Source organism: Branchiostoma belcheri, unplaced genomic scaffold (genome assembly GCF_001625305.1).
Source record: "Branchiostoma belcheri isolate BF01 breed outbred unplaced genomic scaffold, Haploidv18h27 scaffold82, whole genome shotgun sequence".
NCBI classification, from domain to species: Eukaryota; Metazoa; Chordata; class Leptocardii; order Amphioxiformes; family Branchiostomatidae; genus Branchiostoma; species Branchiostoma belcheri.
The window spans coordinates 1353342-1375939 of record NW_017804487.1 but is presented as its reverse complement, the minus strand read 5'-3'; the positions used below and the strand labels follow the sequence as shown (position 1 = coordinate 1375939).

The window sequence follows — 22598 nt, the reverse complement described above, 5'->3', positions numbered from 1 at the left end:
ATACTGCATTATCGCATATGCTGCCATGTACATATATAGGAACACCCATTTAAATTATCTTCCTTGACAATCCTGTTTTTTCTCGTTTTCAAAAACAGCCTTACTCATGGGATATAAGCTACGACCTGAAAACAGGTTCATTTGGAGCATAAAAATGTGTGTAATTCTGAAATTCTGTTCTAACACACCAGTATGAAGTATGACTTGGCTCCCCATACAGGCCTCAGTACCTGCAGACTAGACACATTAATAACTCAGGGCACATCGGACAGCCCATAACGGACACTACAAGTACAATGAGTACAAACCCTGGCTGCAATTTCCACAGCTTCTACTCTCCCTTCCAGTCTGAAACATTCATAAGGCCACACCAATTTCATTTGTTGGTTCTCGGATTTTTTTTCAGGAAAAATATGAAGCGACAGGGCAAAAAAATAATAATAAAAACACGACTATATATGCTAGGCATCCTATGATAGCCCCAAATGCTACAAAAGGAGCCATGAACACGAAGGGTTGGGTTAATATCTAAACAATGAATTTTGAACTTTTAATCAAACCACTGTATTGATAGATGGAAAAACTGTAACAATTAGGAAGAAAGGTACTTTGCTGAACTGTTGGGGGCAAAATATAAGCATTACTGAGTTGATTAAGATTCATCAGAACCAGAATCTTTTTTTTTTTTTTTTTGGAAATCAGAAAAAAATGAAGAGGCAAAACTGTGAACCAACAAATTGGTGTGGCCTAACACAGAGCCTGCCATGTGGGAAAATCTATCAACTCTAAGCCAGGCCTTATCAATCCTACAACAGTGTGACCTTCCTGACTTAACAAATTGTAATCAGCATGGATCTGACAGATTGAGGTGAGGAAGGGAAGCATTTTGGAGTGTTTTTGACACAATTTTTCTCAAGAGCTACTCACTAAAACTGTCTTTTCAAGTCCAATGTACTGATACTAATATGAATACTATAGTACTACAAATGTATCATAGTTTCAATCTACAGTAACTAGTATATCGTCCTTGGACCAAAAAGGGCAAAAGGAGGTTAAACATCCAGGTAATCAGATACACTATATAACAGTTACTCAAGCAACTGGATATATAATTTTGAGATATGATTTTAGAAAATCACATTCTTTGGCAAACCAAAGGATACCTCCCTACCGGCCAGGGTTCTAGCTAGGATTTAATTTTAGCGTAGTCACCAGCCAGGCACTGGCGCATGTCGAGGGAGTGAAGCGACCGAGGGGGGGGGGGATGGGGCAGAAGGGGGGATGTGCGGTACAGAGCTTTTAAAAATTTGAGCTAAAAAAGAGACTACTTGAGGGATACCCAAAGGGGAAAAAATGTTATTTCTAAGGTATGTACAATGTATCCTTGATTGGTAATTTTTCACATTTGGTCTGGCATTCTTGAACAAAGAAATACAGTCACAATGCCCCTATGCTATATTGAAAATTAGCATGGGGGGTGAAATTTAGCATAGGGGGTCAAAATTATAGTGTAGGGGGGCTCTACGTTACTTAGCGCTAGCTAGAACCCTGTACCCAGAGGTAACAATGAATAATCCCTCCATCCACACTTCAGGCAGACCTGTCGGAGTGATTTACGACATGATGGTCCCAACAAAAGGGTTGACAGCTCGATGATAACATTACCTCATATCTGTGGATCAGGTTCTAGTCCCAGGGTGAGTCTCGTGCCCCACATTTACATGATGAAACAGTCAGGGTTCATTTATCAAGCAGGGTTTATACAATTCTACTGGACACTTCAGATAGACAGTTGTTATGCTGGGGCTACACTAATGTTATTGCATTCAAGGGATTACTAAAAGCGCAAAAGGTATATACAATGTATTAAAAGTAAATGTTGACAGAAACATTTAAAACATGTATTGAAGCTTTTTCTTCAAGTTCTTGTCTTTTCTTATATGTGAATTTTCTTCCTTTTCTTTTTACATGGATGACATTTTCTTTTTTATGGATGACATTAGAGCGCGCATTAATTTTCGCCTGATTTGGGGGGAAAAAACAAGAAATTTTGTTGCCTTCTGACAGTGGTCAATATGCCAAAATGGGCAAAGATGTCTGTTGCCATGCCGGAAGGTGGATGGCAGATAAATAATGAAGAGAGGAGACAAGAAAAGGCTCCGATTTAATCATTTTGTTTCTTACTTTGATGCAGTGATATGTGATGCTGACTGTGTATATGTGATGTTCCCACTGAATCAAAACTATTTGTACAATGATTGAGTCAAAATTTTAAATTACTTTTAAGGAATTTTGTTTTTTTCGGCCCGCCTTTTTTTTTTGCCCGCTCGCATTAGATTGGAATCTGCAGAGGATGTCATCCATGAAATTTACTTGCAGTGGCCTTAATTTAAAAGACAACATGGAACTCCAGATTTTAATGTTTCTGTCATTTTTTTTACATCTAGCATAAAAAATTAAAACATGCCACTAAAATACCAGAACCAGAAAATGGCATTAGTATGGCCTGTTACCTCATTATGGGTGACCACAGTGGACCACTAAAAGCCATTATGTATATTAGTAACAGGAGTTGATCCATAAATTTCATCAGAGATCACTAGCTACGATCAATATCATATCATAAGCAAACACTATCATATAATATTTACATGACATTGTATACATGAATATTACGATCTGCAATTCCACCAAGTAGATATCTAAATGCACCAATATGCAGGTAAGAAGAAAAAATGATTTTGAGCCTTGAATGTGGTATTTGGACATTATATATAACATATAAATACAAAATAAAAGTTACACATACAGACAAAATGCATGTATATGCCTTTTCTGTATCATAAAACATTGCAATTTTACACAAGCTTGATATTAAGTTCTCATTCAAATACAGTTGGAGATATGCATGAACATTTAATAAACCTGACATTTGCAGCAGAATTGATGATAAAGAACATGTAGATTTTCTGCAAACAGTCCAACTATGTATCATATACTCCATACCTTTCATTTGAACCAAATAATTGGAACAGCATGTTTTCAATAGAAACTGTCACAACTTATAACACGCACACAATTTTGGACCTCACACAAGTCATACAATTTCTAATAAGAAGAGAATCTTGGTTTCAAGTTTTTATCAATCACAGAAAAAATATGATTTTTTGGCAGGGAATATTTCACATGTCCCTGAACTCCCAAAGGTGCCATATATTCCCAACGCTGCTGACATTTCTGTAATATAACACCCAAAAGGTTACAGTTACGCCTCAAACCATGGGCAAGACATGGTATATACAAGCCTATGAATACAAATGTACATTTTTGTAGAAGACCACATAGCAAGGTTTTTAGAACAATTTATGAAAATCAAAGTAGGGCCACACCAATTTAATTTGTTGGTTCCCGGATTCGCCTCTTCATTTTTTTCTGATTTGCAAAAAAAAAAGATTCTGGTCCTGAACCAACTAAAAAATGCTCATATTTTCCCCCCAACAGTTGAGGAAAGTTCTTTTCTTCCTAGTTGTTACAGTTTTTCCATCTATCAATGCAGTGGTTTGATTAAAAGTTCAAAATACATTGTTTAAATATTAACCCAGCCTTTTGTGTTGAGTTCATGGCTCCTATCGTAGCATTTGGGGCTATAATAAGATGCCTAGACCTGTTTTTATTTTCGTTTTTTTCGCCCTGTCGCTTCATACTTTTTACAAAAAATCCAAGAACCAAGAATTTAAATTGGTGTGGCCTAAGTAAAAAGTAAGCAAGTTATTAAAATATCCTCTGCATGAACTATCAGCTTTCATCAGTTCACATTTAATATCAATAAAATATATCTATTTTTCAAAAAAGCAACATATTAGCTTCCTACAATAATTCATATACCTTTAGTGCAGTAAATGACTTTCAAAGTACAGTATAATTGTGACATTTTTGTTACCCAAGGAACATGCTAGGTATTACATATCATATGAATATGATATACACAAAATATGTATGCAATAAATTGCAGGTAATTAGCCATCCACAATATATGTGAACCACAGCAAATGAGACGGTACCCAATTTTATGGTGCTATAATCAGGATGAAATACTTTTCACATCAATCCTAGCTCTTTCTATGTACATTGTAGCACGGCTTGAAATACTCTGGATTTGAGCTGTGCACCCAATTTTTTTCTGTGGGTGCACCAAAATATTTTTGTAGGTATTTTTGTACATATCAAATGTATAATAGTATACAGGATAGTCTTGGCATCTAACTTAAGTGTCGGAAAAATAATAAAATCTTTGTTGTAGTTCTTGTGTAAGATTTTGAAGTAAGCATCCATTTCAGATTCAAGCCCAGATAGAAGAGGAGTAGTATATGGTGCACCCAAAAATTTTTCGTGCACCTAGGTGTATTTCCAAAAATGAATTTTGAGCCCTGCACATGCTAACCTATATTGTACAAAGATCCTACAGTACAAGAAACCTACATGCTACGTAGTTAGACAAGGACTGCCGACTGAATGCTACTGACTGATCCTGCCTGTGGGCTACAGGATCACACACAATCTTCACTTTCCTAACATAACCTATCCTCATGTCTGATTCATGGGTACTTAGTAACACCATTTAGGACATGATTACATGTCACAACCACAACATAGCAGGTGCTGGCTAAAAAAATACTGGCTTTACCTACATGATACACAAAGCATAATAACACCTCACACCTAGATATCATGAATAATAATACCTCGTACAGCGTAATGTGTGGTATATCATTATTATATACAACACAGTACAGTGTGGTATTGAGAGGTACCACAAGAAGACAAGGCAATTCTTAGGCCACACCAATTTAATTTCTTGGTTAACGGATTCACCCGCTTCATTTTTTTTCTGATTTGCAAAAAAAAAAACCTCAGAATTTAACTGCAAAATGCTCTTATTTTGCCCTGAACAGTTGAAAACAGGCCTTTTCTTCCTAGTTGTTACAGTTATTCCATTTTTCAATGCAATGGTATCATTAAAAGTTCAAAATTCATTGTTTAAAGGTTGAGCCAGCCTGGTGTGTTGACTTCATACCATTTTGGGCCATGATAGGATGCCTTAAGGCCTGTTTTTTTTTCGCCCGCTCTCGCTTTCAAGAAAAATCCGTTAACCAAGAAATTAAATTAGTGTGGCCTTATAACTTGCACATCTCCAAATTTGAGAAAAGTCTATTGAATTTGTATGTAGCTGTTTACAAACTAATTGGTATGGGCTAATATGTCATGATAAGTCAGAAAGACCAACTGAATAATTGGAAAGCCAGCATAATTCCATGTATCCACCATGCTTTGTTCCAGATTGGATATTGTTTATTCTTCCTTAGGCCACACTGACTTAATTTTATGGATGACATCCATGCACACATTGATTTTCGCCTGTTCTCCAAAAGTAAAAATACAAAGATCACGTCCCCTAAGGTTCTGGCCTGAGTAGTCCATGGTAGTTAGCGACAATACGGTGGCGATAACTTTAGAAGATGGCACCCAGGCTACCAAAGCTCCACGACTCAATACATACTAGTGCCGATTCATCAATTCCGCAAAAAGCCAGCATGTGCAGGCTTGTCGTATACGTCGCTATGTACTGCCGCAAATTCACAATAGCAGCTTTGTATTCCTGTGGTTTAGTAGCATTTTTATTTTTGGCTAGAATCTTTTTTCATTCGCCCGCGCGCACTAGTTTGGGGGTCTTAAGAGGATGTCATCCATAAAATTAAGTCAGAGTGGCCTTACAAAATATTCCTTCTGGGAGTTCATACCTAAATCACTTGACCAGTGTATGGACCACAAGAATAATATCATACAGACCCTAATCCATATGTAAATGTGTGTTAAGCTACAGTACCTATATTACTCTTTTCAAAGTATTTCTCAAAACACAATGTCCAGGGATCTGATATTGCTAATAGCTTGCCCTGATGTCCTATTTGACCTGAGTTTTATCAGAGTACACATTCAAATATTTTATATCCACACCATTAAGAAAAGTAATCTAATAATAACCTAGTCTGGTGACCATCATTTTACCAATTGCTCCTGGTGCCAAATGACCAACAGGGAATATTGATATTATCAATATTGATAAGTGTATGAAATAAGTACAGAGGTGAATAGATCTTCAGTGATGTGACCTGATGACCTTAATGTAATTTCAAGTAATTAAAACTCAAACATCATTTTGCTTGCATTCTAGACTATAGAGTCCATTCCATGTCACCGTGCGGGTGTTTTCTCTCACTGTTTCGAATTTTTTTGAAATGTTTGTAACCATTTCTAAAAGAATTTCATAGTTTTTAAACATTTCGAACTTGGTTTTAACTTTGTAAACAGTTTTCCCACATTATAAAGCATTCGAAACATTCTAAAAGCCGTGTACGATGTTTCGAAAGAATTGTAATAGAAGACTCCGCGGGAATACCATTTTTTCGAAAAGTTTGTAATTGGCTAAATGATCTGTGAAATCCCTAATCCCCCCTAGCCAACTGCAGGCCGAAAATAGAAAGGACGGGGGCATCCAGTGGAGATTATTGCCAGATCCTCAGCGCCGGCGATAATGTAAACAAACACCCAACCAAACGGCAGCGCGAGAAATCAAATCCAGTGCGCGGCGGACATGGCGGAACTTGCTTCTTGAACTCGTTTCTCTCGAAAATTTATCAAGCCACTCCCCTTCCCTCCGCGGCTGCCTTCCCTCCCCACCTCTCCACTACTGTCGTAATCACGGCGTGCCAAAAAATCAGTCAAAACTAAGAAAATGCCGGAATAAAAAAACAAGGAGGTTGCAAAAACGTATTCTCCACATGGCCATGTTCTCATGAATATGTAAGTAGCAGCGCGCGATCTATACGCTCTGATTGGTTCACCTCACATGACCTGCGTTCTGATTGGATAAGCGGTATCACCGGTAGCCGCGGCAGCCGCGGCATATTCAGCGAAGAGAGACACATTTTCGCTGCTTTCTACGTTTTTTCTACGACTTTCTAGCAACATCCTATGAAAAATGGGTGATTAGACTCTATAAGGATTTTCGGGACAATTTCTATGCGCCGATTTGCGGTGTAATTTTGTTGTTCGAGCAAGATAAAGATAACCCGCGGTACCCGAAAGTGTACCGAGCTGGATTGCCATGGGCCATTTCCACGCGCATAAAACACAAAACAGCGCTAGAAATCAAGCCCGATAAATAAGCTGAAGCTTGTTGAAACCGACGAAAATATGAAGCACGCGCCGTAGAAAATGTGTCAAATCGCCGACGGCGCTGGGAAACCAAGGAGCCTTGAGGAAATCAAGCGATCCGCCCGTCCAGATGGCCGCGGACGTCCCGCCGCGCCGTGCGATGTCTACACAGAAACCGCCCGTGGAGCGGGATTAGCGCTTGATTGATAACAGGCAATCTTCTTTTCGAAATATTTCGAATTTCAAATTGTGTTTCTAAACATTTTGAAATTAAGATCCCATTTGATTGCCACTTTCAAAATTTTTGCAAATTAATCCAACATTTTCGAAAACATGCTACTCAGGTACTTACATTTTTTACAATAATTTCAGAATTTTTATAATATTTTCGAATTATTTGAAACTGACTAGAAAATATTAGAAATGTGATTAAAAAACCCGCACGGTGACTTGGAATGGACTCTATAGCCTTGTTTTGTCAATTTTTTGGTGATTTCAGGTGATTTTGAAAGTTTTTTTCACACGCAAAAAAGGTTAAAATTTGTGCATTAAAGAATTTGTTTAAGAAAGCATGAATTTGACAAAATCAAACTTCTGGAATGGAGAAAAGCTTCAAATTGTTACATTTTACTGTACAAAACCTTATACTAGTAACTTTTCCGTGTATTTCTGACAAACTCAAGTGATTTTCAAAAGTTCAGGTTTTATGGAAGGTATGCAAATTAACTTAGTCCCAAGGGACCTACATTTTTGCTTAACAGAGGGAAAATTATACCAGAAGACAACATTTTCCAGCCTATAATTTGATACTTCATATTTTCTAACATATTTCGGGGACTTATATTTTTTACGCCCAAATTTTTCACATACAAGTTTTTCACCCACACATTTTTCAGGCGCCGAAAACCCGTTCCCCAAGTGTATAGAATGTTTGACATGTGTGAGTATATGGGAGGGGGGCGGGGCTCCAGATGTCACAACACCACACCAACAGTCTTACAATGTTGACCAACTGGTTCAGCTACTCAGGTCCTATTAGTATTACTGAGCTGAGGCCTAGGGAAAAATTGTTGTGTTTCCTGTTTCAGTCCTGAAAAAATTAGGGTTGGTAGGCAGGAATTATCTTTTTACCTCCATGAAAAAAATGGAGGAATTGTTTTTGGCGTGTCTGTCTGTGTGTTTGTCTGTGTGTGTGTGTTTGTGTTTCCGCACATTTGTAGTCAGCATAACTTCAGAACGCCTTTATGAATTGTGATGATATTTGGTATGCTGGTAAGTCTTAGGGAGACAAAGGTCAAGGTCAAATACGGGGCTCCTGGTGGCAGACCTTGGTACTGCAGCAGAACTTTTTTATCTTTTGTCCTGAAAATGCTATGGTTTGTTTTTCTCTTTTTTGCCTTTGTGACCTCTATATTAATGTAGCTAGTGATCAAACTTATAGAGTCAATTCCGCGTCACCGAGTGGGTTTTTTCTCCATGTTTCTAAAACGTTTGAATTATTTAGAAGAAAAGAATACCCCAGTAACAAAAGTTCTAAATTCTTCAAAAATTTGAAAATGAAAATTTGAATATATTTGAATTCATTTATATATTTCTGAAACATTTTGAAAGTGACTGTACAAAGATCTCTTTATTTAGAATAGATTTGAACTACCCATGTGTTTCTTTCACTATTCGAAATATTTAGAACTATTTCAAACAAATGACAAAATGGTAGATGTGGGTAATTGCCCCCATAAAAGTAGGTGCTAATCCTACTCTTCTGTATTCTTCTGTATATTTTTAGATTTCACTGCTGGACACTGGTGGCTCTTTTGTTGTAAGGCATCAATGCCTGACGCCCAGGCAGTCTACCCTGTACTTCACAGGGATGTGTGAATTACTTCCTTCCCATCCCACTGACCTATTTACAAAATGTTAGAAATAATTCGAAATAATGGTAAAAAATGGTAGAGTGCTGTTAGAAATATTTAGAAACTATTGGAAATGTCATAATCCACATCAGGAATATTTCAAACGTTTTAGAAAACCAGGGAATTATTTAGAATATTGACAATATGTTCAAAATATTTCCAAATTATGAAATTTCTTACACAAACAATTACAAAGAATTCAAAACATTTCTAAATGATGACAATAACAACCCACTCGGTGACGCGGAATTGACTCTATAATACAGTTTAGCAATAAAACTAATTGTACAACGTTTCTTCCCTCAGGTGTCAGATCATGGAGCTAGAAAAGCTTGATCAGCTCAAAACATTTATGCCCCTTGCAGGTGTCCACATACAAAAAAGGCTAGGGTCAGCAGTTTTTTCTAGGGTTGGCGACTCGGTCGAGAAACAGGAAACACAACATTTTTTCCTAGGCCTGAGGCTCCAATTGCAATTTTTTTTGTCTATACAGCTTGCTCTACAGAAGAACTACTCACTACTAGCTACCCTTTCATAGCTGAGCTGAAAAAAAATGTACTTTTTATCTTTTTAGATAGTTTTTATTTTAAGCTTGTTTACCCATGTCTTTTTGTCATGATGCTCATGATACTAAGTTATACTAAACATTGCCATCTCAGGGCTCGAAATTCATTTTTGAGAATAGGTGCACTGGTGCACCCAACCTAAAAAATCAGGTGCACAAAAATGTCTCTGGGTGCACCATATAAAACAAAACCTTATTACAGATCTTACTGATCCTCTTCTGAGCTTGAATCTGAAATGGAAGCTAACTTCAAAATCTTACACAAGTACTACAACAAAGATTTTATTATTTTTCTGACACTTAGATTCTAAGAATATCCTGTATTACGGTATACATCTAATATGTACAAAAATACCTACAAAAACATTTGGGGGCACCATTTTCACCCTTAGAAAAAATTAGGTGCACAGCTCCAATTTTGGGTGTACTAAGGTGCACATGCACCCAGTATTTCCAGCCCTGCATCTCTATAGATAATAGAGACTGCCTAGAATCATCTAAAAATATAACAACAGTAATGTACTCATAGCTCATGTTACCTTATTCACTGAAATTCTCATACATAAACATAGCTCTATATAACCAATAATAAAATTTCCTTTCAAATGACCAGTTTATTTGCACAGGGGAGACCGCACCAGTAATAAATAAAGCACATTAATGTTGTGACCTTATAAGTACAAGGCTCTAGCTAGGATATTACACAACTATGAGTCACCAAAAACAAGCTGTTTTTCCTTTGTTGAATATCCTGTACATATCCGCCTGATGACCCAGATCTTATACACATAAGGCAGGGTGCCAAATTCATATTTGGGAATAGATACATAAGGCCACAGCAAGTCATTTTTATGGACGACATCAGCGTGCGCATTAATTTCGCCCGATTTTGGGGAAAAAAAAGAAATTTTGTTGCCTTCTGACAGTGGTCAACATGCCGAAAATGGGGAAAGATGTCTGCTGCCATACCGGAATGTAGATGGCAGATAACTATGAAGAGAGGAGACAAAAAAATGCTCTGATTTAATGTTTTGTTTCTTGCTTTGATGCAGTGATATGTGATGTTGGCTGTGTATATGTGATGTTCCCACTGAATCAAAACCATTTGTACAATGATTGAGTCAAAATTTTAAACTGTAGGAACCTTGTATTTTCGCCCGCTCACTTTAGATTTGGAGTCTGAGGAGGATGTCATCTATAGAATTTACATGCTGTGGCCTAATCATTGGTGCAGGCCTAACCTAAAAATTATGGTGCAATATATTTTTGTCTGTCTATCTTTGTATTTTTTTTAAAATAAAATATGTCAATAAGACAATCATAAAAATCATATGCACATATACTTCACAATTATAGAAACCTAAATCATGGCCATTGTTCAAATGCTTGCTGAAATAAGAAGTATATAGGAACAAAACATTTTTTTTATATAAAAAAAAGCCATTATAATTTTGTGTTGTACCCGCAGTTACTGAGTTAGCAAATTTGGACATGACTGCTATCCAATCCTGCACAATTCCTTTGTGTGTTCTCCTCTTTGAAAATTTCCCCATGAAAAAATATCACCACATTCCCATGGGGGTACATTTCAATTGGGGCCTCCACTTTAATCATCCCATACACCCTGACTACATAATTCATGAACAGTCCCTGATTTCCATTATAGTAGCCGGAGAGGGGCTCTACAAATTACCTTATTGACTGGGGGAAACATTACCTACAAGTCCAAGTAGATATTGGGTGAAAGATGGTAATGTTTTCTGACTGACCAAGTTTTTGTGACAGAAATTCACTGTCAGAAGAGCCAGACATTACAATCTTCCACATCAACATCTGCTTGGAGATTAAGGAATACATTTGTATTAGATTTAGAAAGGAAAAAGAATCTGGTATGGAAAACTGTTGATACCAAGTTACTAACTGTTGCACCAAAAAAGATCACAAGCATATTTGCAGATTAATTTTTATCTTTTTGACTTCTTCTCTTTTCTTTTTGGCCAGAAAAAGTCATGGGCTTATGTCTCACAAGGGATAAAGAGGGTAAGTTAGTAAGTTAGTTAGTCAGATTTGTCATGAAAATAAGTTTTAGAATACAGTTGTTTGGCGATGAAGGCCTCTAATCTAACTTGCATGAGAAGAATTTCGAAATGCACACATTGTTTGTTTGTTTTTTTAAATCCAACATTACAGTTCGTAGCAAAACAATTTTGCATTTTTTTTTTCGTTTTCTTGGCACCAAAATTTCAAAAACCCAATATAACAGACCCTCACCCTAAGCCTAGTTCTTAATACTTCCACAACAAAGAGAACGGTTGCTGATGTAGATGATTAAATTTTGGTCAGTCTCAGCATATATGGCTTCCTAAAAGCCCTCATAATGGGTCTAATACTGCAGAACATAATTTGGTACTAACTTACATCCACAAATCTAATTGAATTAAGTGTTGCCACTGAAATTTACGATATATCTGAAATGTAAACTCTAGGAGTTTCTCCACAAAAAATGTAAGAATAATTGTAAAATATTTTGCTACAATTATTAGCTATAATGTTGAAACTATTTGATGAAACATTTTAGTTTTTCTATTTTTTTTTACAACAGCTTGTTTGCGTGCAAGTTGTCTATTCCCCTTTCCACATGCACACACCCTTCCATTTAACTTCCGTTTCCACCTATTGTCCAAAAATGACACAATACTCTAAACATGTAAAACCACTGATATTAAAAGGTAAATGTAGCATTCAAAACAACTTCCCCTTTAATAATAACATCACTCATTTGTTCAAATAGATTCAATGTCATAAGTTGTTACTTCATCATATTTTTACTGTAACCCCCTTCTACTAGTTCTAGCATAATGGTGCATCCGAAGACTGGCCCCAAACTCCAGGAAATGGTTGAGTTGGACTTGACCCAACTAGGCTGAAAGCTCACAACATAACTTGATAAAACATCCCCTCAAAACAGTTTCCTTTCAATTCTAGCAGAAATATTAACAATGTTTCTAATGCATGTAATCTAATACACTAGAATGGAAAGAAAAGGTTAAAAACTTATTTTATTTAGTCACAAGTGTCATAATTAGAACTAGGTTGTAATAATATACTTCTGCACAAAAATTGTCACAGAAACGTTGATAAAACGTGACATTACGATGTACATGGAGGGATAGAATGTCCAAACTTGGGCAGGAAGCGTGAGATCTAATTAGCCATGTAATCTACTAGATAACGAGGGACATTCCATCAGAGCAGGCAGAGATAGCAGCAGCGATCAATCATTTATACCTGGGCAAAGGCATAAGGCAAAATCACTCAATTTCTGCCAATACTGACATGTTCCATGGAAAACTATTTCTTCGTTTTTTTTGTCTGCTTTACAATCGCTTTGTTGCATTACACACCAGCTACAAAATGTGTAAGAACAGTAACGTTTGATCCAGTTACACTGGGATGGACCCAAGGTCTATGTGGTCTGGTCTCTTCAGACACAGAAACTATAACACTATAATAACTTAATATAAGTCTTATGTCCCATACAAGACAATGTTCCTTAAAAACTAAACCTCGGTGGTAAATTTCAACGGAGAAAATACTTTACTAAATAGGTATAAAATGTTTACTTTAAACTGACCACAAAACCACCTTGCCACCAAGTGTTCATCAATTTTGTCTTGGCAAAGGTCCATAATGTACTGTATTGCAAAATCCAATTGTTGCAAACTCCCTTCTTCAAGGGTTTCTTCAAATCATCAAAAAAGCTCTTAAACAAGTCTTATTTTCTTCCCAACAAACCAGCAAGTGAAGTCACAAAGATGACAGAGATAACTGTATGCTCATCCTGTACACTTTTCTACACATATTTCCTTTTCTTTCTACAATTGAACATTCTTCCATTGCAGTCCTTCCATGAAAATCTTAACATTATAACTTGTTTGAAGTCTTCTCATGCACATGTAGGTCACTTCATGTGCACAGTACAACAATAACATCTTGAAATCGATTTAGATTCACAAAGAAAAACAGTGGGAACACTTGCTGGTATTGAGACATCCCCAACTGTCGCTTTACCTTCCTTCAAGAAGTCGACAAAAATTCACTTTTCTCAAAAATGTCAAAGCCTTGCTACATGTGATATCAAATAAACAATAGGTAAAGAAATAAATAAGTACTAGTACATGTATGTCCATTTGTGACCACAAAATGTTACATACAATCTGACACTTTAACAAGTATGCTACAACTTTAAAAGAACCCTACAATATCCAGGGGATAACAAAGTTTTAAGTATCTTTGTGATCAAAACAAAAACATTTCCCCCGAAAAGTCTGTGTGGTAGGAAGTTGCCCTTTATAGAATAGTCAGAAGTGGTGACTCAATACGGAAACCTCTCCCTTGAGAGTTATTTTTACACAATACACAATATAAACACACAATTAAATTGTTAACTAGTAAAATGAAATAAGGTTAAAGTTATCTTGTCAGTGGGTTAGCTTGTCAGAAGTCTTTTTGTGAAAAAAATTATGAGGCTTTGATTTTGAACAAGGGGAGAGGTAAGGTAATATTTCTGACTTTTGAGACACGAACTCATTTCCGTTTTTAAATTCAATCACAGTCAGAGGCCAAGCTTCCTTTTTGCTCGGCATTTCTGCTTTTCTACAGGGTGGGATTGTGAGGGAAGAAGGAACAGAATTTTGGCGGTGGTTCAAAGTACATAAACAACAAAATTGTAGTGAGTAGGGTGTGTTTTGACACCTCTAGTCACTATCACACCCTCCCACACATAACCTAAAATTATTTTAACATCCAAAGCTACGTCGATTCAACAGGAATTTTACTGAACGTAGCTCTGCGATGAGGTATGCTTCTTCAAAAAGGACAGGGGTAATCCGATAGGACCGACAACGCCGTACTATAGGCACAGTTTTGGGGGGAAAACACCCAAATATCAGCTACTCCGAGTGAGTACGTTCGTATGTTTAGCGAGCGGTATCGCAGACTTTGGAGCGCGATTTCCAGCCTTCTCAGCTCCACAGGCGCACAAAATGCCGTGTTTTGAGACTTACCTGTATGTAGTTGCTTTCGCAGTAGTCGGCGACCCTCTGTAAGTTGAACTGCGACTCCTGCAGGGCTTGTCTTCCCGCAGGAATCTCTCCGTCCATCAGAGAATTCAACTCCGCCATTTTGGTTTCCGTCCTCCTCCCCATCCCGCGTGAGGAACCATGGGACTTCCGCTTCGTTTGAATGTTTGGGCAAAGCGCCTCCTGGCGGCAGATAAGATTAAGGCAGCACACGGAGAGCGACAGGAGTTTGGTGGTTTCTGTATCGTTCCCGAAAGCATCCAAAAGTGAAATCAGGAAATAACAATTAAATATGCACATGGCAACTGCCAACGTGAGTCTTGTCTCAAAGATGCACAAAGATAGAACAGAAATTCAATTTTTTACACAATATCAATATAACGTTAAGTACAATATCAATATAAAATATCAATACAAAATAAATCCATACAAAATAAATTTAAATGTAGGTTATGAATACCATATTATGTATTATGACTTAAGACGACTTCTGTTCTTCAATCGTCCTCCCTGGATGAAACCACCACTAGTTTATTGATTTTTTTAATTAAATGCATTCTGGCATTCTACAACATTGGTATTGTTTTCCAACATTATTTTGGCAATTTACTGCATATATTTGCTCATTTTGCAGCGCTGCTTTATACAATTTACAGTATAGTTGAAACTTTTTTTTTGGTAAGGCCACACCAATTTAATTTGTTGGTTCTTGGATTTTTTAATGAAAAATATGAAGCGACAGGACGAAAAAAATAAAAACAGTTCTAGGCATAGGAGAGGACCCATGAAGTCAACACAAAAGGCTGGGTTAAAATTCAAACAATGAATTTTTAACTTTTAATCAAACCACTGCATTGATAGATGGAAAAACTGTAACAAGTAGGAAGAAAAAGACAATTCCTCAACTGCTGGGGGCAAAATATGAGCATTTTTTAATTGATTTAGAACCAGAATCTTTTTCTTTGCAAATCAGAAAAAAATGAAGAGGTGAATCCGAGAACCAACAAATTAAATTGGTGTGGCCTAATGGATGAAAATTCATACGCGTGTGGATGTTATCCATATAATCAAATTAACATGGCCTAACGGCCTAATGGTGAAAAACATGCATGTTATAGATAAAGAAGTTAAAACTGCTGAATGCCATATACATTGTAGAAGCAGTTTTATTACAACACAAACAGCAACATGATTGTTTTACACATCGCACAGAGTACATGTATATAAGGTAACAACAATAACTGTACATATGCTCCAGTACTGTCTCTGATGCAGAGAATTAGGACAAATTTTCATACAGTTCATTCATTGCAGCAGATACATAATATAACGTTACATGTATATCAATGCTGGAGAGATGCAGACTCTACATTTGTTTCCAGATTGTTTCCCCCTTATATATTAGGCCATGTTGATTTGATTATATGGATGACATCCTCTGGGAACCCCAAGACTGATGCGAGCGTGCGAATAAAAAAAAAGTTTGGCAAAAAAAAAAAGTTGCTTTCATTCTCAAATCTACATGGTCATGAAGGTTGAACAAATGACACAGGGTATGGTATGGCGAATAATCTACTCTTCAGATTCATTTCTTTACATTTTCGTCTTTTTCGTTAAACTTTGGCATTCTATGACATTGGCATTGTTTTCCAATATTTTTTGTGCAACTTACGGTTTAATATATTTGCTAATTTTGCAACTGTTTTGTACGATTTACAGCATGGTTGAAAACTTTTTTTTTTAAATTCATGCGCACGCGGATGTCATCCATATAATCAAATCAACATGGCCTTATGAAGGCATTGTCGAAACAAGGTGGTTGTGATAACTACTAGACCCTCAAATGACTTTTCTACAAATTTCATCACAAAAGGACATGTCTGCCAACCACTATCCCCCTTGTACTGGCACCTGATGAGTGTAAATAGATGGCATGGGTTTGTTATATTAAAAGAACAAAATATGGCACATGAGTTATAATGGTTCAAAACCTAGCTCAGACTTCACCTGAGATAATGTCCCCGTAAAACATTGCAAGATTAGCATTAGCTGGAGCACTTAACCCTAACTTTGACCACTATCCATTGATAATAATGTATTCAATACAGTTTTAACATAATTGCATGTTCCTGAATGACTTAATCATACAGTATTACAGTGAAAATGTTACAAATCCTGACCTCCAGAAAACATAACACATCTCAGAATGCTATTAAAAACAAGTACAAGAGCAATGTAGCCTGTCAGGAGTGTCTGCCTTTTTAGCTTTTGTACGCTCCCCACAATTCGCTATTGGTCAGTAGTATGAAAGCTAAAAAGGTTGACATTCAGGCTAAGAACATTGTACATAGCTGAGTATAAGAATTTCTAACAAAAGCGTTGTGCATGGCTGACCATTTTTTGTTGTTGAGTATCAAGATTTAACCTTCTACAATAAGATATGGGAATGCTGATGAGTAAATGTGCACCCAATACATGTATGTTGTGACTAAACCACATACAGGCACAATGTGTTTGGCACTGTCATATTTGTACTGTAAGTCTTACAAAGAGAAACAGAGAGAGAGATGTATGAAAAATAACTCACATGACAAGCTCAAGGCCCTTTTCCTTAAATCCAAGTGATTTTTGTTAAACTCATTCCATTCTTACATTCCCTCATGGTAAGACAATCTATTGTATGAATGTATCTCCATTGCACATCAGATAAAGGTGGTAAGGCCACACCAATTCATTTTGTTGGTTCTCGGACATTTTTAGTTCAAAAGATAGCAAGCGGACATCATAAAATGAGAGGGCTGGGAAGAAAACTAGAATATGGCAGCCATATTTACTACATAACACTGAGTCCACCGAGGCATCAACCAGGTCCTCAGACTTTGCTTTCATTAGGTGTTTCTAGTTGACCATATTTTAAAAAAATCTGACAACCAACAAATCAAATTGGTGTGGCCTAAAGCCTGGACAATAAACTACAAGCCTGGAGCATTAAGTCCTTTTCTTCAGCGTAGTTGTACTTGTATGTACATACAGAGACAACCATAGAGCAATAACTGGGAATGTACAACACATCACATGGAATGTTAACATGTAAGTTTTCCTCTTAAATGTCCAAGAAAATAAAAGACATTTGAACTGAAGATTTCAGAAGATTGTTTTAGATTCGTGTGATACTAATGTGCTTCAGTTTGAAACTTGTGTCATTTTTAACCTTCTCCCTGCTACCTAACCCTGTAACTGGGACAAATTTAAGGTTCAAGCCAATGTACTTTCGCTGCACAAATTCACTCGAATCTTCTTCACATGGTGTCTTTAACTTTCACTGTTCATATCTCAACCTATACTTTTCTATGGTGTCAACTCAAAAATAAAAGTGTAACATGTAAAGCCACAAGCTTCTATCTTTGAACTTAGATATTCAAGTTATAATGTATGTTCCTTGAAAGCAATTACCGGTAAACATGTAGTCTTGTATCTTGGGTTTATAATTCAGAGTCACTGGGTTCATGTATCTGGTAAGTGAGCTGGCAGCGGTAATTTTTTAATGGGAAGCAACATGAGTTTTGCCATGGAGGGAGTTTTGACAGGAAGGGAGTTTCTGTGTGGCAAAACTCCTTCCCCTGCAAAACTTGTGTCTCTCCCCTCCCAAAAATTAACACCACCATGGCCAGCACAGAAGTCTGCAAAGGAGGCTAGAAAATGAGATCCTAAGGTACTCGTGGGTGAAAGTGCACTGGCCCATGATATACCCTGTAGATGTCCAACGAAACCACAAAATACAAAAGCAAGCAGAGTTTATAGTGAGTTTGTCTGTGCCCACTGAGCAAGAAACATTTGCAAACTTTAAAGACACAATGTACACAAATGCCTAGAGTGACACCCATTCAAAGTGAAATTTCTTAATGGAAGATTAACAAGCCAGTGTGTTATTTCAACTTGTATGACGTATCTGTGCAGTAGGAGCATAATGTCTGTACAGTAGTGCTGCATACCGGTTCACTGGACTTGGATCCGGACTTGTAAGAATGTTTAGGTTCAAGTCCAAAAAAACCTAAAAGTCAAGAACTGCGTCCAGACTTATTACAACAACAAAAAAAACATTTCACATACCCCTTTTCTTTCCAAACCACCTAAAACCTTCCATAGATTGCAAAATCTGTGCTGCAAAATGAAGAAAACACTGCCATTGGGCATCGTCAAGTGTCGGCCTCCATGTTATGTGGCCAAAGTTCTGCCCATACAACACTGCAAAGTTGCCAACATGCAATTTTGTACATGCCATGGGTTTAGGTCCGGACTTACGAGTCCAGAACTGAACCTAAACCTCTGGACTTGAATTCTGACCTGAACCTAAATGTGGGTTTAGGTACTACGCAGAACTACTGTACAGTAACTGACTCGTGAAGTTGAATTTGACAAAAATATGTGGCTGACAACCCTAGTATAAACTACAACATCTTGCAGTTTTGGTGCTAAGTCCATGACACAACTCAAAGGATACATTAACAGGATACACAGTCATGCTTTACAGAGGTTAATGATAGCAAAAATAAACAATACACATGAAGCTGTACAGACTGAGATGATTAGGACAGTTGGGCTAATTAATCATAAGATTTGATTCTCACAGAAAATCACTCTAAAAAAAGAGTGAACAAATTTGTACACAAGTGATTATTTACAGAATTAGTTCTATGAATGGATTTACAAAAGTCAATACAAAGCTTTACATTTAAAAATAAAGCAAGAAACTAAAAAGGTAGAGTTTGAAACACTGTTTGTTTTTTTCAACATTACAACTGGCCATCATGTCTTTTTCGTAAGATGGGTCTGAAACTTCATAGACATTATATGCCATGGAGCTTTCTCAAACAAAGATACGCTAATTACAAAAGCAACTGTGTAAATAAAAATGAAGATAACAAGCAAAAAGCATCTCTTGGCTGTTTTTCAAAGTTTTCAAATCAACAAAAATCTCTATTTCTTTACCTTCTAGTTCTGCTGTGGTGCTTAGTAACCACTGCAAGTAGCTGCTTACGAAGCTAAAAAAATGCCTCCGCCCCTGAGGCGTCGCCAAAAAAAGTGACTAATGGCTAATTAAGTCAACTGTTGCCAGGCTTAGCAGAAACAGTATCTAGGGATTATCCACATAATACATAATACTTCATGGTGCTTATATTGTATAATTGTGCATAAAACTTCACAGCAAACTGCATACTTTTTCTTTCATGGTGGCAAAAAAACAATTATTTATGACACACAACAGAGCAATTTTAGATGCTCTATGTAGTACTGACTACTATAGCAAGTCAGCAACAATGTACTCTTCTATATGACTTCCTCATTTCACTGTTATACGTTTCTCTGTTCAATCCTCCTTCAATAGTTGTAAAGTCAACACACTCGAAACCTTGTCTTTTTTAATCCATTCCAGTACATGTTTTGTTTCCACTCTTTGCTCCTCCTTGTGCTTTTCCAATTCTCAGACACTGCCTCTTTAATTCCTCTTCAACCAGTATTCACAGCAAGATGGGAACAAAAGCTGCTACAAAATGTACTCCTGCAAAAAAAAAAGCTCAAAGAAAGTCCGTAACGTCATGTAATTTTGCCCAATTGGAAATGTACGGGGTTGTCTTGTAGGCCTGAAAAAAAAAATCAGTCTGATTTGATCGAGTGCGCAGTTCCGTTAGACAAATTCTCATTGGTCGAGTTTGAACCTGTTGCCGTGGCAGCTCCAGTTTCATTGGCTGGATTCAAACTTGCTGCCATGGTAGCAGTCATGCCATTGGCTGTGTGTGCCACGGCGGCGCTCATGGATTCTGTCCGTGACTGTCGTCTGCGTGTGACGGGGCTGTACATTCTGAGCCGTGCGTACAGTTCTCTCCGCACGGACACGGAGAACTTCTTGACTAGACACAGTCCTGTTCCCACTGCGAACACCACATTGTACAACAGCACGATGTAGAAATTACCCAGCCAGTTGAAGCGACCAAAGTACCCCAACAGGTCAAAGTGGGTGATCCCTGAAACACATGAAGTAGAGGAATGAATGGGATTTCATATAAAAGCATGTCAGGGCTCGAAATTGATTTTTGGGAATAGGTGAACCATATAAAATGAAACCTATTTCTTACTGCTCCTCTTCTGAGCTTGAATCTGAAATGGGAGCTAACTTTAAAAGCTTGAACAAGTACTGCAACATTATATAATTTTTCTGACATACATCTATTAAACAATATGTAAAAAAAATACCTCCAGAAAAAAATTGGGTGCACAGCTCCAATTTTGGGTGCACTAAGTATGCACCCAGTATTTCGAGCCCTGCATGTGGTTGTTTTCTTAAGAGATCATTCAACAAATACCCTTGATGCAATCCATCAGCTGTTTCTAGCTGTCTGAAACTTTGGCACTGTTTTCACACCTTTGTGATCCCTTTTGTTGACAAAGTATTTCCGTTAAAGCATACAATGTAATAACAACTGTTACAAGAGCATACATTATTACCATGTCCAGATAGCAGCTTATTTATTTCACACTAGGCCACACCGATTTAATTTTATGGATGACATCCTCTGAAGACCCCCAAACTAGTGCGCGCGGGCGAAAAAAATAAAAATCCGGCCAAAAATAAAAATGCTACAAAACCACAGGAATACAAACCTGGTACTGTGAATTTGGCGCATTACATAGCGACGTATACGACAGGCCGACACATGCTGGATTTTTGCGGAATATATGAATCGACACTGCTGTACGTATGTACTGAGTTCTTGAGTCTTGGAGCTTCGGTAGCCTGCCGTCGACCAGAGTTATCACCACCATGCACTACCCAGGCCTAAAGCCAGGCCAGAACCTCGGAATACGTGATCTTTTTTTTTTTTTCAGATCGGGGGAAAATCAATGCGCGCGCGGATGTCATCCATAAAATAAAATTGGTGTGGCCCTACTAATGACACCAGCACTCACCAATGGTTCTTGACAGTACTGGTAAGGCAGAACTCATTGTCAACAGCACAAGGCAGTTTGCTATCACCTGCGAAAGCAAAGACATGTTTCTTCACGGTGTTCTATAATTGTTCTGTTGGAACTAATGTTTAACACCATTCATGGTGGCCAATGAATCATACAAGGTCAGACAGCAGGAAAATTAATGTGGTGTTTCCAATTATGGTTCTATAAAATTAAGTCACTATAGTATAGGTAGGGATTCTCTTTTTTTGGTCTATATATGGGATCCAATAAATACAATTGAAAATGCATTAGGCAACTGGTGTTTTCAACATCATATTTCAATCAATACATACAGATATACATCATACTACATGGATACCAATAAACCAAACAAAGTACAATGTTTACTGTAGACTGAGTTAATACTGTAATAAATAATAATTATTCCTGATTTTTTTCAAGGTACTTTTATGTTCACTGTTTTCACTGTCACCTCTGTACAGTGAACTCATCATTTAATACAGTTATCAAATAATTCATGGACTTCTTTTTCCTGCACCTGTCACCACCGTGAACATATAGTTCCGTGATCATGTCCATTTTTCTCAGACCGGGAAATTTTGCTACCCTGAACCGTGAATTACAGTAGTATTCTTTTCAATTATAACAGAAATGAGGATAATGTTGGAAAACATTTTCATCACTGATGTGAGGTTATACATGTACGTGCTTGCACCCTGATGCTGGGGCTTGATGGTAGAGTGCAAGCACGTCTAACCCTCAGTTACGGGGAACAACAGATGGTAAACCAGAGAGAGAGAGAGAGAGAGGAGGAGAGAGAGGAGGGAGGAGAGAGAGGAGGAGGAAGGAAGA

General features: G+C 37.3%; 2 protein-coding genes across 3 annotated transcripts in view; both read right to left on the bottom strand.

Moving 5' to 3' along the window:
- The window catches only part of LOC109486692 (abl interactor 2-like), a 34653-nt gene extending 19712 nt beyond the window's left edge, over positions 1-14941 (bottom strand). Inside the window, 1 exon segment of the mRNA XM_019790583.1 lies at positions 14760-14941. Within this exon segment, the coding sequence (XP_019646142.1) occupies positions 14760-14900 (141 nt within the window). The 5' untranslated portion in view covers positions 14901-14941.
- Positions 14942-18949: 4008 nt separating this feature from the next.
- Positions 18950-22598, bottom strand: part of LOC109486686 (protein LMBR1L-like) — a 45332-nt gene continuing 41683 nt past the window's right edge. The window contains exons 13-14 of one of the 2 annotated variants that reach the window (XM_019790576.1): positions 21741-21807; positions 18950-20797 (exon numbers count right to left, since the gene is read on the bottom strand). In XM_019790576.1, coding sequence (XP_019646135.1) covers positions 20430-20797; positions 21741-21807 — 435 coding nt within the window. In that variant the 3' untranslated portion in view covers positions 18950-20429. The remainder of the gene's footprint in view (positions 20798-21740; positions 21808-22598) is intronic. The other variant, XM_019790577.1, reaches the window with a different exon arrangement.